We start from the raw sequence: 17,875 nt of genomic DNA on the forward strand, positions 1-17,875 counted from the left end.
AAACAGCTAGAAAACAATGAACAAAATGACAATAAGTACATAGCTATCAATAATTACTGTAATGTAAATGGACTAAATTCTCCAATCAAAAGACAGAAAGTATACACTGGTGAATGGATAAAAAGCAAGACCCATATATAAGCTGCCTATAAGAGACTCACTTCAGATGTAAAACATACACAGACTAAAAGTGAAGGAAAAGAAACAGATATTCCATGCAAATGGAAACTGAATGAAAGCTGGGGTAATTATACTTACATCAGACACAATTAACTGTAGTAAAAAAAAAAAAGTAATTATATAGTGATAAAGGGGTTGAACCAACAACAGAATATAACATTTGTAAAATATCTATGCACCCAACATAGAAGCACCCAAATATATAAAGCAAATATTAACGGACCTAAATGAAGAAATATACAGCAATACAATAATAGTAGGGAACTTTAATATCCCACTTTCATCAATGGATACACCATCCAGACAGAAAATCAAAAGGGAAACATAGGCCTTAAACAACACGTTAGATCAGATGGACTTAAGAGACATATACAGAGCATTCCATCTAAAAGCAACAGAGTAAAAACCACAATTAGATACCACCTCACACCAGTCAGAATGGTTATTATCAAAAATGCAACAAATAAAATGTTGGCGAAAATGTGGAGAAAAGGAGCCCTTGTGCACTGATGGTGGGATTGCAAAATGGTGCAGCCACTATGCAAAACAGTATGGAGAGTGCTCAAACACTAAAAACTGGTTTACCATATGACCCAGAAATTCGACTCTGGGCATTCATCTGAAGAAAACAAAAACATTCATTTGAAAAGATGTATACACCCCTATGTTCACTGCAGCATTATTTACAATAGCCAAGATATGGAAGCAACCCAGGTGTCCACTGATAAATGAATGGATAAAGAAGATGTCATATATGTATATATATATATATATATATATATATATATATATATATATATATATATATTTACACACACACACATATAAACACACACACACACACACTAGAATATTATATGACAATAAAAAAGAATGAAATCTTTCCATTTACAGCAACATGGATGGACCTAGAGGGTATTATGTTAAGTGAAATAAGTCAGACAGAGAAAGAAATATACTGTATGGTATTTGTGGAATCTAAAAAAACAAAACAAATAGGCACACAAAACAAAACAGACTCATAGAAACGGAGACTAAAGGGGTGGGTGCCAGAGGGGAGGGGGATGGAGGGATGGGTGAAAAAGGTGAAGGGGAATATAGTCAATAATATTGTGACAGGTTTGTACGGTCACAGCTGATTACTAGAATTAGTCAAGCAATCACATTGTAACATATAAAAATGTCAAATCACTATGCTGTACACCTGAAACTAATATAACTAATATAATATTCTATACCAATTATAAATAATTAAATAAATAAATGCAACAGAATATACACCTACTTCTCAGTGCACATGAAACATTCTCCAGAATAGATCACATGTTAGGCCACAAAACAAGTTATAATAAATTTAAAATGACTGAAATCATGTCAAGCATCTTTTCTAACCACAATGGTATGAAACTAGAAATCAATTATAAGAAAAAAAACCAAAACAGAAAAACTCACAAATACTTGGATGTAGAGATTAAACAACACTCTACTGAACAACCAATGGGTCAAAGAAGAAATCAAAAGAAAAATAAATACCTTAAAACAAATTAAAATGGAAATACAATATACCAAAAGTTATGGGATGCAGAAAACACAGTTCTAAGAGGGAAGTTCATAATGAAAATTGCTTACATTAAGAAACAAGTGAGATCTCAAATTAACCACCTAACTTTATATTTTGAAAAAGAAGAACAAACAAAGCCCAAAGTTAGTAGTCGAAAGAAAACAACACAGATCAGAGTGGAAATAAATGAGACAGATACTAAAAAGACAATAGGAAAGATCAAGGAAACTAGGAGCTGGTATTTGAAAAGCTAAACAAAATAGACAAACGTTTAGCTGGAATCACCAAGAGAAAAAGAGATAACTGAAATATATAAAATCAGAAATGAAAGAGGAGACATTACAACAGAGACCACAAAAATACAAAAGGTTATATGAGACTACTAAGAACAATTATACACACATGAATTGGACAACCTAGAAGAAATTAATATGTTTCTGGAAACATCACTTACAAGGACTGAATTATGAAGAGAACATCTGAACAGGACAAATAAGTATCAAAAATCTCCCAACAAACAAAAACCCAGGACCAGATATCTTCACTGGTGAATTTAACCAAACATTTAAAGAAGAATTAATACCAAGTGTCTCAAACTCTTCCACAAAATAGAAGAGGAGGGAACACTTCCAATCTCATTTTATGAGCCCAGCATTATCCTGATACAAAAACCAGACAAGAACACCACAAAAGAAAATTACAGGCTAATATCCCTGATGAACATAGATGCAAAATCCTCAGCAAAATATTAGCAAACCAAATTCAACAATGCATGAAAAGAATCATACACCATGATCAAATGGTATTTACTCCAAGGATCCAAGGATGTTTTAATATCCACAAATCAATGTAATATACCACATTAACATAATAAAGGATAAAAATCATATGATCATCTCAACAGATGCAGAAAAAGCATTTGACAAAATTCAAAATCCACTTGTAATAAAACCTCTCAACAATGTGGGTTTAGAGGGAATGTACCTCAACATAATAAAGGCCTTATATGTCAAAACCACAGCTAACATCATACTCAACAGGGAAAAGCTAAAAGCTCTTCCTATAACATCAGAAACAAAACAAAGATAACATTTTTTTTCCAACATAGTATTGGAAGTCCTAGCTAGAGCAATTAGACAACAAAGAAATAAAGGCATCCAAATTGGAAAGGAAAAAGTAAAACTGTCTCTGTTGACAGATGACATCATCTTATATATAGAAAATCCTAAAGACTCCACCAAAAAACTGTTGGAACTAATCAATGAATTCAGTAAAATTTCAGAATACAACATCAATACACAAAAATCAGTTGAATTTCTGTACACTAATAATGAACTACCAGAAAAAGAAATTAAGAAAACAATGTCATTTACAATTGCATCAAAAAGACATTAAATTAACAAGGAGGTGAAAGACCTGTACAATAAAAAAAATGATAAGACATTGATAACAGAAACTGAAGAAGACACAAAGAAATAGAAAGGTAGTTCATGCCTATGGATTAGGAGAATTAATATTGTTAAAATGTCCAAACTACAAAAAAATCTACAGATTCAATGCAATCTCTATCAAAATTCGAATGTCATTTTTCACAGAAATAGAACAAACAATACTAACATTTGTATACTAAAAGCAATTTTACAATACTAAAAAGCAATCTTGAGAAAAAATATCAAAACTGGAGGCATCATGCTTCTCTATTTCAAACCATATTACAAAGTTTTATATCAATATATTTTACAAATCAAAACAGTATGGTATTGGAATTGAAACAGACACATAGATCAATGGAACAGAATAGAGAGCCCAGAAATAAACCTATGCATATATGTCAATAAATTTATGACATAGGAGCCAGGAATACACTACAGAGAAAGGACAATTTCTTCAATAAGTCATGTTGGGAATACTGAAGAGCCACATGCAAAAGAATGAAATTGGACCATGACTTTACACCATAAACAAATATGAACTCAAAATGGATTAAAGACTTGGATATAAGCTCTGAAGCCATAAAATTCCTAGGACACAACATAGGTGGTAAGCTCCTTGACATTGATCTTGGCAGTTAGTTTTTGGCAATAATTTTGATACCAAAAGCCAAGGCAACCAAAGTAAAAATAAACAAGTGGAATTACATCAAACTAAAAAGTTTCCGCGGAGCAAAGTAAACCATCAACAAAATGAAAAGGCAACCTACTGAATGGGAGAAAATATCTGCAAATCATAAACCTGATAAAGATGTAATATACAAACTATATAAACAACTCATAACTCAGTATCAAAAACACAAACAATCTGATTAAAAAAAATGGTCAGAGGATCTGAATAGACATTTTTTCCAAAGAAGATATACACATAGCCAACAGGTACATGAAAAAGTGCTCAACATCCCTAGTCATCATAGAAATGCAAATCGAAACCACCATGAGCTATGTATGGCCTCACACCTGTTAGAATGGCCATCATCACAAATACAAGAAATAACAAGTGTTGCTGAGGATGTGGAGATGAGGGAACCCTGGTGCACTGTTGATGGGAATGTAAACTGGTGCTGCCACTATGGCGGTTCCTCAAAAAATTAAAAATAGAACTACCATTGATCCAGTAATTTCACTTCTGGGTATTTATCACACACAAAAAAATGAAAACACTAACTTGAAAAGACATTTGCACCCTATATTGCAGTATTATTTACAATAGCCAAGACATGGGAACAACCTAAGTGTCCATCGATGGGTAAACGGATAAAGAAATTATGCTCTATATACACAATATAACATCATTCATCCATAGAAAGGAGAGAGGTCCTGCCATTTGTGACAACATGGATGGACCTTGAGTATATTATGCTAATGAAAAAAGTCAGGCAGATACAGAGAACAGAGGTGGGGGAAGTAGTGTACAGTGGGTAAAATGGGTGAAGAGGATCAAAAGGTATGAACTTCCAGTTATAAAATAAATAAGTCCTGGGGATGTAATGTGACAGTATGGTGACTACAGTTAAGAATGCTGTGTTGTATATTTGAAAGTCACTAAGAGAATAGATCTCAAAAGTCCTCATCACGGGAAAAAAATGTACCATGATGATGGATGTTAACTAGACATATTGTGGTGACTGTTTCACAATATATACATAAATTGAGTCATTATACTGTACACCTAAAACTAATATAATACTGTATGTCAATTATATCTCAGTAAAAAAGAGATACCATGCAAACAAAAAGGACTGATTAAAAATCTTGGAAAAGAAAAATATAATAATCTTAAGTAGCTAATAGGCTAATAGGGAAAAGTTGGAATTAGAAAGTTGGAAAATATTCTGAGGAATTCACCATGGACACCATACAAAAATAAACATTTTTTTTAAATGGAAGTGTAGTTAATGCATAAGGAGGATAGACTGAGGAGCTCCAAAACTAACATATTTCAAATAATCTTATTATCGCCTTAAATTACAGCATTATTTTGCAAAACCAAAGCATGTTCAGAATCATTCCAAAGTTTGAGGGTGCATTATATCAGGCAATTAATACACCCTTGAATAAAATGTCTGTATAATTTTGTATATTTTCAGAAAAGGAAAGGAGATGTTCTTTAATGAACCATCTTATACTTTTATGTACCTCAATGTCATCCTTATTTTTAAGGAGTGGCGCTTCCATAATATTTCTGAGACAAAAAGAATCAGATTCCACATCAAATGGGGTTCCAGTTAACTCCGAGATTCGATCCCAGTGTCTCTGCTTCATTGCCTTATTGGTCATCATTTCTAGTAGAGGACATGACTCACTGAAATCATCAATTCTTTTTTTCAGATCCAAAAAAGCTTGCCAATTTTTAAGTCCTCTTGGAAGTTTACGACATCTTTCAGAAAAAAGAAAAAAAATGATTTCATCTATACATTTTGTTGAACAAGGTGTTATGCATTTATAGCAATATAGCAGAGGATAAATTCATTTGTGAAATACCTATAGGATCCTAAGAAAATAAGCACTATAAAAAGGCAAAGCTTAATTCAATTGAAACTCACCTGTTTTGAAATTCCTGCAGTTCTGCATTAATTTTTTCAATGTCTACGTCTCCCCAAAGTATTTCATAATAACCACTAATATTGCACATTACAGTATGATATAGTCCATACAGCTTCTGCAGCAAGTTGAGTTCCTTTCTGGGAAACCAAATAATTAAGTCATTACATAATGCATATTTTAAAAATAAAATCCATTATTGGATAAGCAGAATTCATCCAATCAAATATTTCATACTTGATGTGTATAATGTCTTATAGACACCAACATTCATACCAGCATCAGTTTCCAAAGACTTTATTAAATCTCCATAAACTAGGTCAAGTTTACAGCTCTCAAATATTTGAAATCATACTATGACTTGACATTAACAAGTGGTTTGATTATTATTACCATACCTAAATCATTGTAAACAATGTGAACAAAACTTGATAACAAAATCAAAGCCAAGGCTAAGGTTTTATTTGATTTTTTTTTCTTTCAAATGCAAACTAGATTTTTATAAGAGCATCTCCTGTAAGTATGACATTAAACATCATTTTCCTACCAAAAACTTTCCCTCCTATGCCCAAATGGAGTTTTATCCAAAGCAAGAATAAAAGAGAGATTCCAGGTTTAAGTAAAGGAAAAGTTCATTGTACAAAACACCAAAAATTGAACACTCAACAGAGGTGGTGGATTTTCTCAGGAATTCCTCAACTGTTAGCATACAATGAGGGTCCAATGAACCAAATTTTAGTTTTTGAATTTATTTCTTATGTAGTCCTAACTATTTGTAAGGATTGATAGTAACAACTATTTTATTATAGACAATGCAGAGACCAAAACTAAAATTTGCTTATGTTTTTAATGGAGTAAAACTGATTTTATTTTGCAATTACCATAGGTACACTGGACCCTTTTATAAATTTAAGACACATTCTATAATCCTAATTATCTTGTTTTTCCATTTCTTGTTTCATTTTGCTAATTCATTATCCTAGGGATTATTTCATTATTAATCACTGATTATTCCCAAATGTGCTAAAAATACAAAAATAATTAGAAAAAAATGATGAAATCTCTAAAGATGAAAAAATCACTATTGCACTATCCTTCATGTTTCTTATTGTGCTGTCTGAAGTATTGCATCATCTTTCAAGATGAACTCTGTAGATACCATTTTTGTAAACTTTTGATTTCTATTTAGCTTTCAATTAATACAGTTAAGAACTCAAATTCTTCATTTTCTACCGAAAACAGCAAAGAAAAGGAAATTGACAAAGGAAGGTGCTTCTAAATATTAAACATAAAAGACAGAAAGCAGCACTCTAGACTCTAATTTTGATAGCAAAACTGATTGTGTAAATGAAACCTCAGACTATGAGTCTTTAGATGACAATCTAGATGTATTTTATTAAACTCATTAATTTATGAGTGAACACTATATTTTAATAGAGGCAAGGGCTTCACCATGCAAGATTTTGCAACAAGAACCTAGATCATACAATTTTGTAAAAAAGATAAGTGACAGTGTTCTTTCATTATTTATGATGTTCATGTAAATTTTATTTGATACATCCCTTCAGTAGGCAAATGTTGAAGACAGATGTATATTCAAAGGAAATGCATGAAATGGAAATACAAAAATTCACTGAATTGATCATTCAAGCCTAAAAGTAAAGATTTTTGTATTTATAGTGCAAAGAAGATGGTGACCCTTCCCTCAAAAAATTATGAGTGTCTAAGTTTCAACAGTCTTGAGTTTTAATAATGCATTTCCAGAAAAATCAGAAGTAATGGTAAGCTAGAAGCTATTGGAAATGGATTCTAAATCTGGAATCAGTGTTTATAGGATAGGGATGGTCCAAGGTTTATACATGTCAGCTGATTAGCAGTTGGTTACATTCAAAAGTTGGTCTTCATTTTGTATATGTACTATATCTTCAAATAAAAAAGTATGGAGTAAAAGTTTGTGTTTTCACAGCTTACATTATTATTTTCTAATAAAATTGTTTCTGTAAACTATTCATAAATTACTGAAAAATATAAACATAAAAAGGGTCCCTTTGTCCAAATGGTAAATATGATTATTTTTCCTAGAATACTGAGAGTTAAAATAAAAAATTGAGTCTCAGACTGAGTATGCAAAAGAATTAACTAGAGTGTTTATCAAAATGTAGATCTCCTAGGACCCAATGCCAGAGATTCTGATTCAGTAAGTCGGGGGCAAGAATCAGACATTTGCAATTCTAACAAAATTGATCACTGAGTTAAGCTTGGTGAATGACTACTTTAGAAAAAGAATACAAACCGTCTACCTTAAATGACTGAAGCATTAATTTATCTTCAGACAACTTCATGTCTATTTTGCCATGACATTTTCATGCTGTGACTTCAAAAGAAGTCAACATAAAGTTCTTTTCTAAAGTCAAGATCCTAATAAGCTAATACCACTGTTTCAATATTTGCCTCTGAGGAAAATTATATTAAAATATAGTTGTTTAAATCTTAGATCCACTGTTTAAAATCAATTAAGTTCCTTGCCCTTCATTCTCAATGAATTCTATGTCTACCCAATGGGGAAGAATACAGCATAAACGCAGTAAGAAGGGATTGAGAGCTGAGGGTGACTATTCCTTTAAAAAAACAGAAGTCATCCAGAATTGCAGTGCTTCTACACAATCACTGACATTATTCAAAAATAGTGGAAAAACAATAATAAAGCACAGGCTAATATAGGTCATGAATGCCCAGAATCTTTGCAATGTATTTTCTACTCTATAACGTTTCCTTTGTATATGGAGACCATGTATACAATGGGTCAGGAATAGCCAGGAATAGGGGGGAATAGTTAGGAGTGTTCCAAGGGAGGCCCATCTCTGCATAATTATAATTAAATTTAATTTATTTCATTATAATATGATTCTTCTAATGAACAGTATCTCATTATTTGCATGTAACACACAATCTCCAAACTTACCTGACTTTGTGTAAAACCTCATAGTCAGTCACAGGCAACCCAAACAGTTGTTCATCAGATGAATATGTAACAAATTTCCTCCACAGGTCATCAAAATTGGCCTATAAAAGGTTTTTGAATTGTAGTAAAATTAATTCATTCAGACCCCATTAAAGCAGAATGTATTATAATTGGGAAAAAAGCTCCATTGAGGTTTATTTAATGCTATCTATGAAACAAGGATTTGTGAAGCAAGTTTATACTTACAACAGGCTATCAGAGGAAAAGCTAAGCACTTAGTAGAGCTAACTTTCAAATATTCTAAAAGTATCCATTTTATATCAAATTATTTCTTTAATAAATTAAATGATCCCCCAAAAGACCTATATTTCAAGTTCCCATAAATACATCTGAATGTAATAAAACTGCATTTTAAAAAAACTGTAATTCAGGCTTTATCACTAATTTAGACTGGTCCTCTCTCCTACAGGGTTCAATGAGTGAAGCTTTAGTATAATCCACCCAATCCTGTTTTCTCTACAAGCAAACATCTATAAAATGAAGGATTCCATTTTAACACCAGTTGAGATATAGAGTCCAACAATTTAAATCAGCGAAGTTAACAATGCACATGTCTTTTGAACTGGAATCTGAATCTGCTATAGTTAGAATGCTAACGATTAACAGTGTTGAAAGCACAAAAGCCAATAGAAATAATCCACCTGTGACAAGATATGTGTACTCTACTTAAATGGTGTAACAAAGAAGGATCCTAAACTCTCAGTCCTAAAAAATAATGTATATTGCATCAGGCCTCACAGTGCTCAGATAGTGACACATTAGCTTATTTTAGAGGAGCCAAATCAGGAAGGAATGAAGACACTGGAGGAACTCCAATGAACTCTTAATTCCTAGAGGGCAAGGGCCATATTTTGCGCTTTTTATATTCTTTGGTGGCTAGTATAGTGATTACTCAATATATTGAATACTTACTGAATGAAGAGTCCATGGGACTATGTGAACATTAGGAAAGGAGAAATGAAAAATTCAAAGTTAGCATGCATTAAAAGAACGACATTTAAAATCTTGTTAATCCTGGCGGGCTGACCACAGGAGCGGGCTGAGCATAAATGCAGGAATTAGGGCCGAGTGAAGAAAAAGTGAGGTCTAGAGGGGGCTACAGAACAGAGATGTTGATTATTTTTACTGTACTTTAAGAAGGAAAGACAAACCGTTTTTAAATGCTGATTGGGAAGATTTAATAAAGAGGAGGAGGTTAAAAAAAAAAAAGAAAAGGATCCACCTAAGAAGAGACAAGGGACAAAGTAAAGGGCCCCCAGGGACAAGCAGGGGGCACATGTCTCTGAGTTTATATCACAGACCCTAAATCTCCTCTATCAGTTTGGAGACAAGGTCATCAGTTAAAAAAAAAACCCAAACTACTCCTTCTCCCATGTTTATACTTCAGTAAACAGCTCTACCTTCATCTATTTGCCCAAGTTAGAAAGCTTGATCTGTTCCCCTCAACCCAGGCTCCAAGGCTATCAAGTCGGTCTCTACTGAACTCATGATCCATCCAGTTTTCTTCATGCCAAGTGCCACCTGCTTAGTATCAATCTTTACAATTTCTTGTTTGTATACTGAAACTGCCATCAGACTGACCATCCTCCCTCCAAACCATTCACCACAGCAATGCCAGAGAAATCTTTTAAAAGCACAACAGTTTTAAAAATCCAAATCTGACCATATCATTTCCTGCTTAGAGCCCTCCAGCCCTCAGGGCAGGCTGTGAGCTCCTTATTACAACATGCAAGACCCTCCCATTGGTGACTGCTGCCCACTCTGCTGCCCCGTCCCTCATCACTGTGTTCTTTGCCCACTGCACCCAAGTTACACTCCTTACATCTCCCTAAAGCTTCCAGCTTATCTCTTCATTTTTGAGCCTTTGTACAAACCACAAATGCTGCCTAACTTGTTTTCCCCTTACTCTAACGAGTCCTTCAAGATGCAGCTTGGATGCCTCTTCTTCCAGGAAGCCTTCTCTGTCTAACCCACCAGCCCCAGTCTGGGCTGGGAGCTCCTCACATCTGTTTCCATAACACGAGCTCTCATAACTACTCGTAGATCACAGACCTCACCACACAATGTTATGATTCTCTCTCTATTTCTCTGTCTCCCTATCAGGTTTTAGCAGCTTAGAGGTAAGAATCGTTTCTTAATCATCTTTCTATTAACCAAGTCACAGAGTAGGCAACTGATACATAACTTTTTAATGACTAAGAATGCAGGTGGAATAAAGGTCATAAGGAGAAAACGAATGCATCAGGCAGCCACTGCAGGAAACGGGAGAGACATCAGGAACAAACACTGAAATGCCTGATACTCCTGAGGAGCTCGCTTACATGGGAATCCATGAATCTATAAAACGTTCATCCAAATGAGTAGGTGATTTTTCTCTAGATGTGCTCAGTGATCTGAGTGTAGAAAAAGATGATGACTGGTTGGCCTGATCCAATGAGTACTGTATGGTCTGATGGAGGATCAAAGGAACAGGGAAGTTGAAAGTGATAGATACAGAAGAAAGAAAATTACTGAATACAGAGAGAAGACAGGAAAACCACTGGTCAATATTTAAAATCCTATTTGATATATTTTATTATTCTCTCATTTTTTATCACTTTACATACAAATGAGATGCTTGGAAGTAGAATAAGGAATACACTTAAGTTCAAAATCAAAGTCTTATTCTCTAAAAATACAGAGAGATATTCTGTGAAAAAGGTCATAGCTGGGCACAAGAAAAGGAGTCAATTACATTATTTAGCAGATTAGAATTAAAATCAGTATGCAATTTAAACATTAACATTTCCTTTATAAGGTAAAACACATAATGATTTCCCTAAAATCACTTTTAAAAAAAAGAACACACTGTCAATGTAACAACAACAAAAAATGTAGTTTTACCTGAAATATCTGTAGCCTGTTGCTAGCTTCTTCGGGTGGTATATTTGGAACCATAGGTCCTTCCTGTAATGAATAATATAATGTCCATTTTAATTCCTAATCATACAAGTATATATTTATCAATTTGGGAGGTTTATCTATTATTTCCTTTTAAATAAATTAATAAACATTATTTTTCATTTAAGTGGTCTATTTTGTCCTATATATTTAGTTTTCCTTTATTTTTGTGAAAGTTTTTTGAGATATTTACTTATTATACAACCCCTCATTTAAAATATACAATTAAATGTTTTCTTTGTGTGTAATAGAGTTGTGTAACCACGACCACAATCAATTTTTGAACATTTACATCACTCCAACTTCCATTCATTTTTTAAAAGACCTTGACATAGCTACTAAAAAATGTGACAAAATATCATCCTGTATGAAGTTGGTACCACCAGAACTCTGCTTCATTTCATTTATGATTATAAATGATGATGCTGTGGTTGTTCATTAGCATAACTGATATATAGAGTTATCTATTCTATTCTGAGGACAGGCTCTTTTCACTAAGTCTTCAACCCTATAAGGAAATAGAGATGCACATAGGTTGAATAGTTGGAAGAAGAAATAGGCAGTCTCTGGTAGCATGAACCAGAAAATATTTGCAAAAAAGACACCAGATAGTCTGTACAATGAATATTATTGATGGCCAAAATAATAGACCAGATTCTCAGTATAAAAGAATGATTGGGCAATCAAATGATGTTGACTAATCCAACTAAAAGAGGTTAGTTTTATACATGTAAAAAAGAATATGTGGAGATTAAACAACATGCTAATAAAGAATGACTGGGTCAAAGAAGAAATAAAAGGGGAAAAAATCAAAAGATAATAGAAACAAATGAGAATGAAATACATCGTATCAAAATTATTGGGATATGGCAAAAGTAGTAAGAGGCAAATTTATACCCTTACAGGCCTATCTCGAGAAACAAGAAAAATCCCAAATAAACAACCTAACATTACATCTTAAAGGACTAGAAAAAGAACAAATGAAACCCAAAGTCAGCAGAAGGAAGGAAATAATAAAAATTAGAGCAGAATTAAATGAAACAGACAACAAAAGACAATAGAAAAAATTAATGCAACAAAGAGCTGGTTCTTTGAAAAGATGAATAAAATTGACAAATATCTGACTGGACTCATTAAGAAACAAAGAGAAAAGATGCAAATAAACAAAATCTGAAATGAAAGAGGACAAGGTATGACAGATACCACAGAAATACAAAGAATCATACAAGAATACTATAAAAGACTATATGCCAGTAAATTCAATAACCTCGAAGAAATGGACAAGTCCTTGGAAATATATAACCTTCCTAGACTGAATCATGAAGAACTGGAAAATCTAAATAGACTGGGCAACTGTAAGGAAATTGAAGCAATCATCAAAAACCTCCTAAAAATCAAAAGTCTAGGACCAGATGGCTTCACTAGTGAATTCTACCAAACATTCAAAGATTATTTAATATTTGTCCTTCTCAAGCTTTTCCAAAAACTGAAAAGGAGGCTATACTTCCTAACTCATTTTATGAGGCCAACATTACTCTGATACCAAAATCTGGTAAGGATAACACACACACACAAAGAAAACTATAGACCAATATCTCTGATGAATACAGATGCAAAAAATCCTAAACAAAACACTAGCAAATTAAATACCACAATACAGTAAAAATATTATACATCACGATCAAGTGGGGTTCATTCCAGGAGAGCAAGGATGTTTCAACATACACAAACCAATCAATGTGATACATCACATAAACAAAATAAAGGATAAAAATCATGTGATCATATCAATAGATGCAGAAAAATCATTTGATGAGATACAACATCCATTTATGATTAAAAACTTAATAAAATGGGTCTAGAAGGAAGGTACCTCAACACAATAAAAGCCATATGTGACAAACCCTCAGTTAATACACTTAATGGTGAAAAACTCAAAGCTTTTCCTCTAAGATCAGGAACAGAACAACAATGCCCCCTCTCACCACTGTTATTCAACAGAGTATTGAAGTCCTAGCCAGACCAATCAGGCAAGAGAAAGAAATAAAAGGCATCCAAATTGGGAATGAATAAGTCAAATCGCCACTGTTTCCAGATGACACGCAATGATTTTGTAATGATTCTACATATAGAAAACCATAAAGATGCCACCAAACAAACAAACATAAAAGCAAACTATTAGAAACAATAAACAAATACAGTAAAGTTGCAGGATACAAAATCAATGTACAAAAATCCACTGTGTTCCTATATACTAACAATGACATTTCAGAAAAAGAAATGAAAAAGCAATTCCTTTTGTAATTACAAAAAAAAGAATAAAATACCTAGGAAGAAACTTAACAAAGGATGTGAAGGACCTATACACTCAAAAGAACAAGACATTATTAAAAGAAATTGAAGAAGACACAAAGAAATGGAAAGATATTCCATGTTCACGGATTGGAAGAATCAGCACAGTTAAAATGGCCATATTACTCAAAGCAATATACAGATTTAATGCAACCCCCATCAAAATCTCAATGGCATTTTTTAAAGAAATAGAACAAAAAGCCATCAAATTTGTATGGAATCATTAAAGACTCTGAATAGCCAAAGCAAGCCTGAGAAAAAAGAACAAGTCCAGAGGTATCACACTCCCTGACTTCAAATTATACTACAAAGCAACAATAACCAAAATAGCATGGTATCGGCAGAAAAACAGACACACAGACCAATGGAACAGAATTGAAAACCCAAAAATAAACCCACATATATATGGCCAGATAATTTTTGACAAAGGAGCCAAAAACATACAATGGAGAAAAGAAAGCCTCTTCAATAAATGGTGCTGGGAAAATTGGAAAGCCTCATGCAAAAGAATGAAACTAGACTGCCATCTATCAAAATTAACTCAAAATGGATCAAATACCTAAATGTAAGACCTGAAACAATAAATTGCATAGAAGAAAACATTAAGTACTAAACTTATAGACCTTGGGTTCAAAGAGGATTTTATAAATTTCACCTCAAAGCCAAGGGAAGTAAAAGCAAAAATAAATGAATACAACTATATCAAACTAAAAATCTTCTGCACAGCAAAATAAACCATAAAAAAAACAAAGAAGCAACCAACAGAATGGGAGAAAGTATTTGTAAATAACAACTCTGATAAGGGGCTAATATTCAAAGTATATAAAGAACTCATATAACTCAACAGCAAAAATATAATGTGATTAAAAAGTGGGCAGAGGACCTGGACACTTCTCCCAAGAAGACATACAAATGGCCAACAGATACATGTATGAAAAAATGCTCCAGTTTACTAGCTATTAGGGAAATGCAAATCAAACCCACAATGAGATATCACCTCATACTGGTTAGAGGGGCTATTATCAACAAGTCAGGAAATATCTAGTGTTGGAGAGGCTGTGGAGAAAAAGGAACCCTCATACACTTCTTGTGGCAATGTACAATAAATTGGTGCAGCCACTATGGAAAACAGTATGGAGGTTCCTCAAAAAGTTAAGAATAGAATTACCATATCACCAAGCAATCCCTTTACTTGGTATCTACCAAAAATTTCTGAAAACATTTATCCATAAAAATATATGTTAATTGCAGCATTATTCACAATGACCAAGACATGGAAACAATCCAAGTGTCCTTTGATAGAGGACTGACAAATACACATACACACACACACACACACACACACACACACACACACACACACACACACATACACATAATGGAATATTATTCAGCCAATAGAAAAGATGAAATAGTGCCATTTATGACAACATGAATGGATCTTGAGATTATCATGTTAAGAGAAATAAGTCAGAAGAAAATGTTGAGTTCATATGACTTCATTCATATGTGGAATATAAAACTGAAAGCAACAAATGAACAAGACAAACAAACAAGCAAAAACTCAGACACAGACAATAGTTTAGTGGTTACCAGAGGATAAGGGGAGAGGAGCGGAGGTAGAAAAGGGTAAAGGGAGTCAAATATGTGGTGATGGAAGGAGATCTGACTCTTGGTGGTGAACACACAATGCAATATATAGATGATGGATTATAGAATTTTACACTTGAAACCTATATATTTTATTAACCAATGTCACACCAATAAATTTAAAACTAAAAAGAAATTTTAAATAGAAAGTGTTATATAAGTAGCATCAAGGGCTTAAATATCTTATGAATCCAGATCCATTGTGACCACTAAAAGAAAGTTGAATATTTTAGGGAAATATTGTATATCCAACTTCTGAGTTTAACAAGGAGGTGGAATCAGTCATTATACCTGGTGGAATAGCTTGTAGGAATGAATGATCAAGTATGATACTTATTATTTATTTTCAGTAACTCTTTTAGTTCTCTAAGTGTTAGTGAAAAAAAATCAGTTACATTATACCATGGTATCAGGGCATGTATAGTTTCTTGGAGCCTTTTGACAACTGTTTTACATTTTCAACTATGAGAATTCTGGCCTTGAGAAAGGGCAACACCAGACCCTTTGCTACTTCATGATATTTGAAGTTGTTTCTCCTTTTAACAGTTAAATGTTCTTTCTAATTCTATAAAAACACACTTGAAGGAGAAGCTATTCCCTTTTTGACAGCTGTTAAGATGTAAATATAGCCTCTTACATACAATGTACAAATCACAGTATATTTCTCAGGTTTCATCACTTTCATTTCATAAAAACATACTAGTGAACATTTTAATACAACAGCATGCAAATACTTAAAGTACCATCTCATATGCTTCTGCAAAGTTCATTACATCCTCACGAAAAACTTCTACAGCCTCAAGGAGATTTATTTTAAATGTTGGCTGCACTTGAACAAGGTCATCTTGTACAGAAACCTACAATAAAAAAGAACACTCAATGTGAGAGTGAATGTATTAAACAAAAAGTACAATTCTATTCCAGAAAGTTTGTTGTCTCACAGATGTCCTACATGAACAAAAATGTCTCTGCGGTGTTGTTTGTAAAAAAACAAAACAATACAAAACAAAAAAAACCCCACAGAAATAAACAACCCAAATGTACCAACAGAAGATTCAAATCATTCTAGTTCATGACCCAAGAAGCAAAGCCATCTTTTCTAACTGTAGTCAGGAAAGTTTTCCAGTTGATTCATCTCAGGCTATCCCTGTAGCCTGAGAAGCAGTTACTTCAATAGGCACAGCCTGGGTCACATGCTTTCTCTGGGGCCTGGCCAAGGTCTGCGATTAGCAATTTCTAGTAGATTCACATGGTTACAGTGATTAAGGCTATTCCCTAAAAGGAAGTGGTATTACTCTGGGTATTAAAAAAAAAAGCAAATACCCTCCACAATGGTCTTCAAAGTTTGTGCTTAAACCTTCAATCATAACACCTAGCACTTAATTCATGCTTACTATCTGCCAGGTTCTTTATATGTGTTAATTCACTTAATCCTCGCAACAACCCTGTGTGGTAAATACTAATATACTCATTTTACAGGTAAGAGAAATGAGGTACAGAGAAGCCAAGTAACTTCCTCAAGGCCCTAGCACCAGGCAAGGTTAAGATTCAAATCTCACAACATATTCAAAAACTATCAATCACTCAAAATGTATCAGAGACCTAAATGTTAGGGCTAAAATTATAAACTCTCTTAAGAAAACATAGTTGTAAATCTTCATGACACTGGATTAGGCAATGGTTTCCTAGATATGATATCAAAAACACAAGCAAGAGAAGAAAAATTAGACAAATTGGACTTCATCAGAATTAAAAACATTTTTACTTCAAGAGACACCAACAAGGGCCGGCCGAGTGGCTCAGTTGTTTAAGAGCTTGCTGAAGAGTGTGAGCTCTGAGCAACAACAGTTTGATTCCTGTCCCTAGCTGAGTAGCCGCTGAGCTGCCAACAGGTGGCAGGATGGCTCAGCTTAAAACAAACAAACAAACAAGAGACACCAACAAGAAAGTGAAAACACACCCCCACAGAGTGACAGAAAATATTTGCAAATCCTTTGATAAGGGACTTCTATCTAGAATGTATAAAGAACTCGTACAACTCAAAAATAGGGAGACAAATAACCCAACTTATAAACAAGCAAAGGATTGAAATTCACATTTCTCCAAAGAAGATATACAAATGGCCAATAAGTACAT

General features: G+C 33.4%; 1 protein-coding gene across 1 annotated transcript in view; it reads right to left on the reverse strand.

The window, feature by feature from the left end:
- Positions 1 to 17,875, reverse strand: part of DNAH8 (dynein axonemal heavy chain 8) — a gene marked incomplete at its 5' end in the record, with an annotated part of 267,299 nt that overhangs the window by 220,494 nt on the left and 28,930 nt on the right. The window contains 5 exons of the mRNA XM_019633277.1: positions 5,371 to 5,611; positions 5,778 to 5,915; positions 8,738 to 8,838; positions 11,681 to 11,743; positions 16,483 to 16,596. Coding sequence (XP_019488822.1) covers positions 5,371 to 5,611; positions 5,778 to 5,915; positions 8,738 to 8,838; positions 11,681 to 11,743; positions 16,483 to 16,596 — 657 coding nt within the window. The remainder of the gene's footprint in view (positions 1 to 5,370; positions 5,612 to 5,777; positions 5,916 to 8,737; positions 8,839 to 11,680; positions 11,744 to 16,482; positions 16,597 to 17,875) is intronic.

The sequence above is a fragment of the Hipposideros armiger genome, unplaced genomic scaffold, assembly GCF_001890085.2.
Source record: "Hipposideros armiger isolate ML-2016 unplaced genomic scaffold, ASM189008v1 scaffold_1270, whole genome shotgun sequence".
Classification (NCBI taxonomy): domain Eukaryota; kingdom Metazoa; phylum Chordata; class Mammalia; order Chiroptera; family Hipposideridae; genus Hipposideros; species Hipposideros armiger.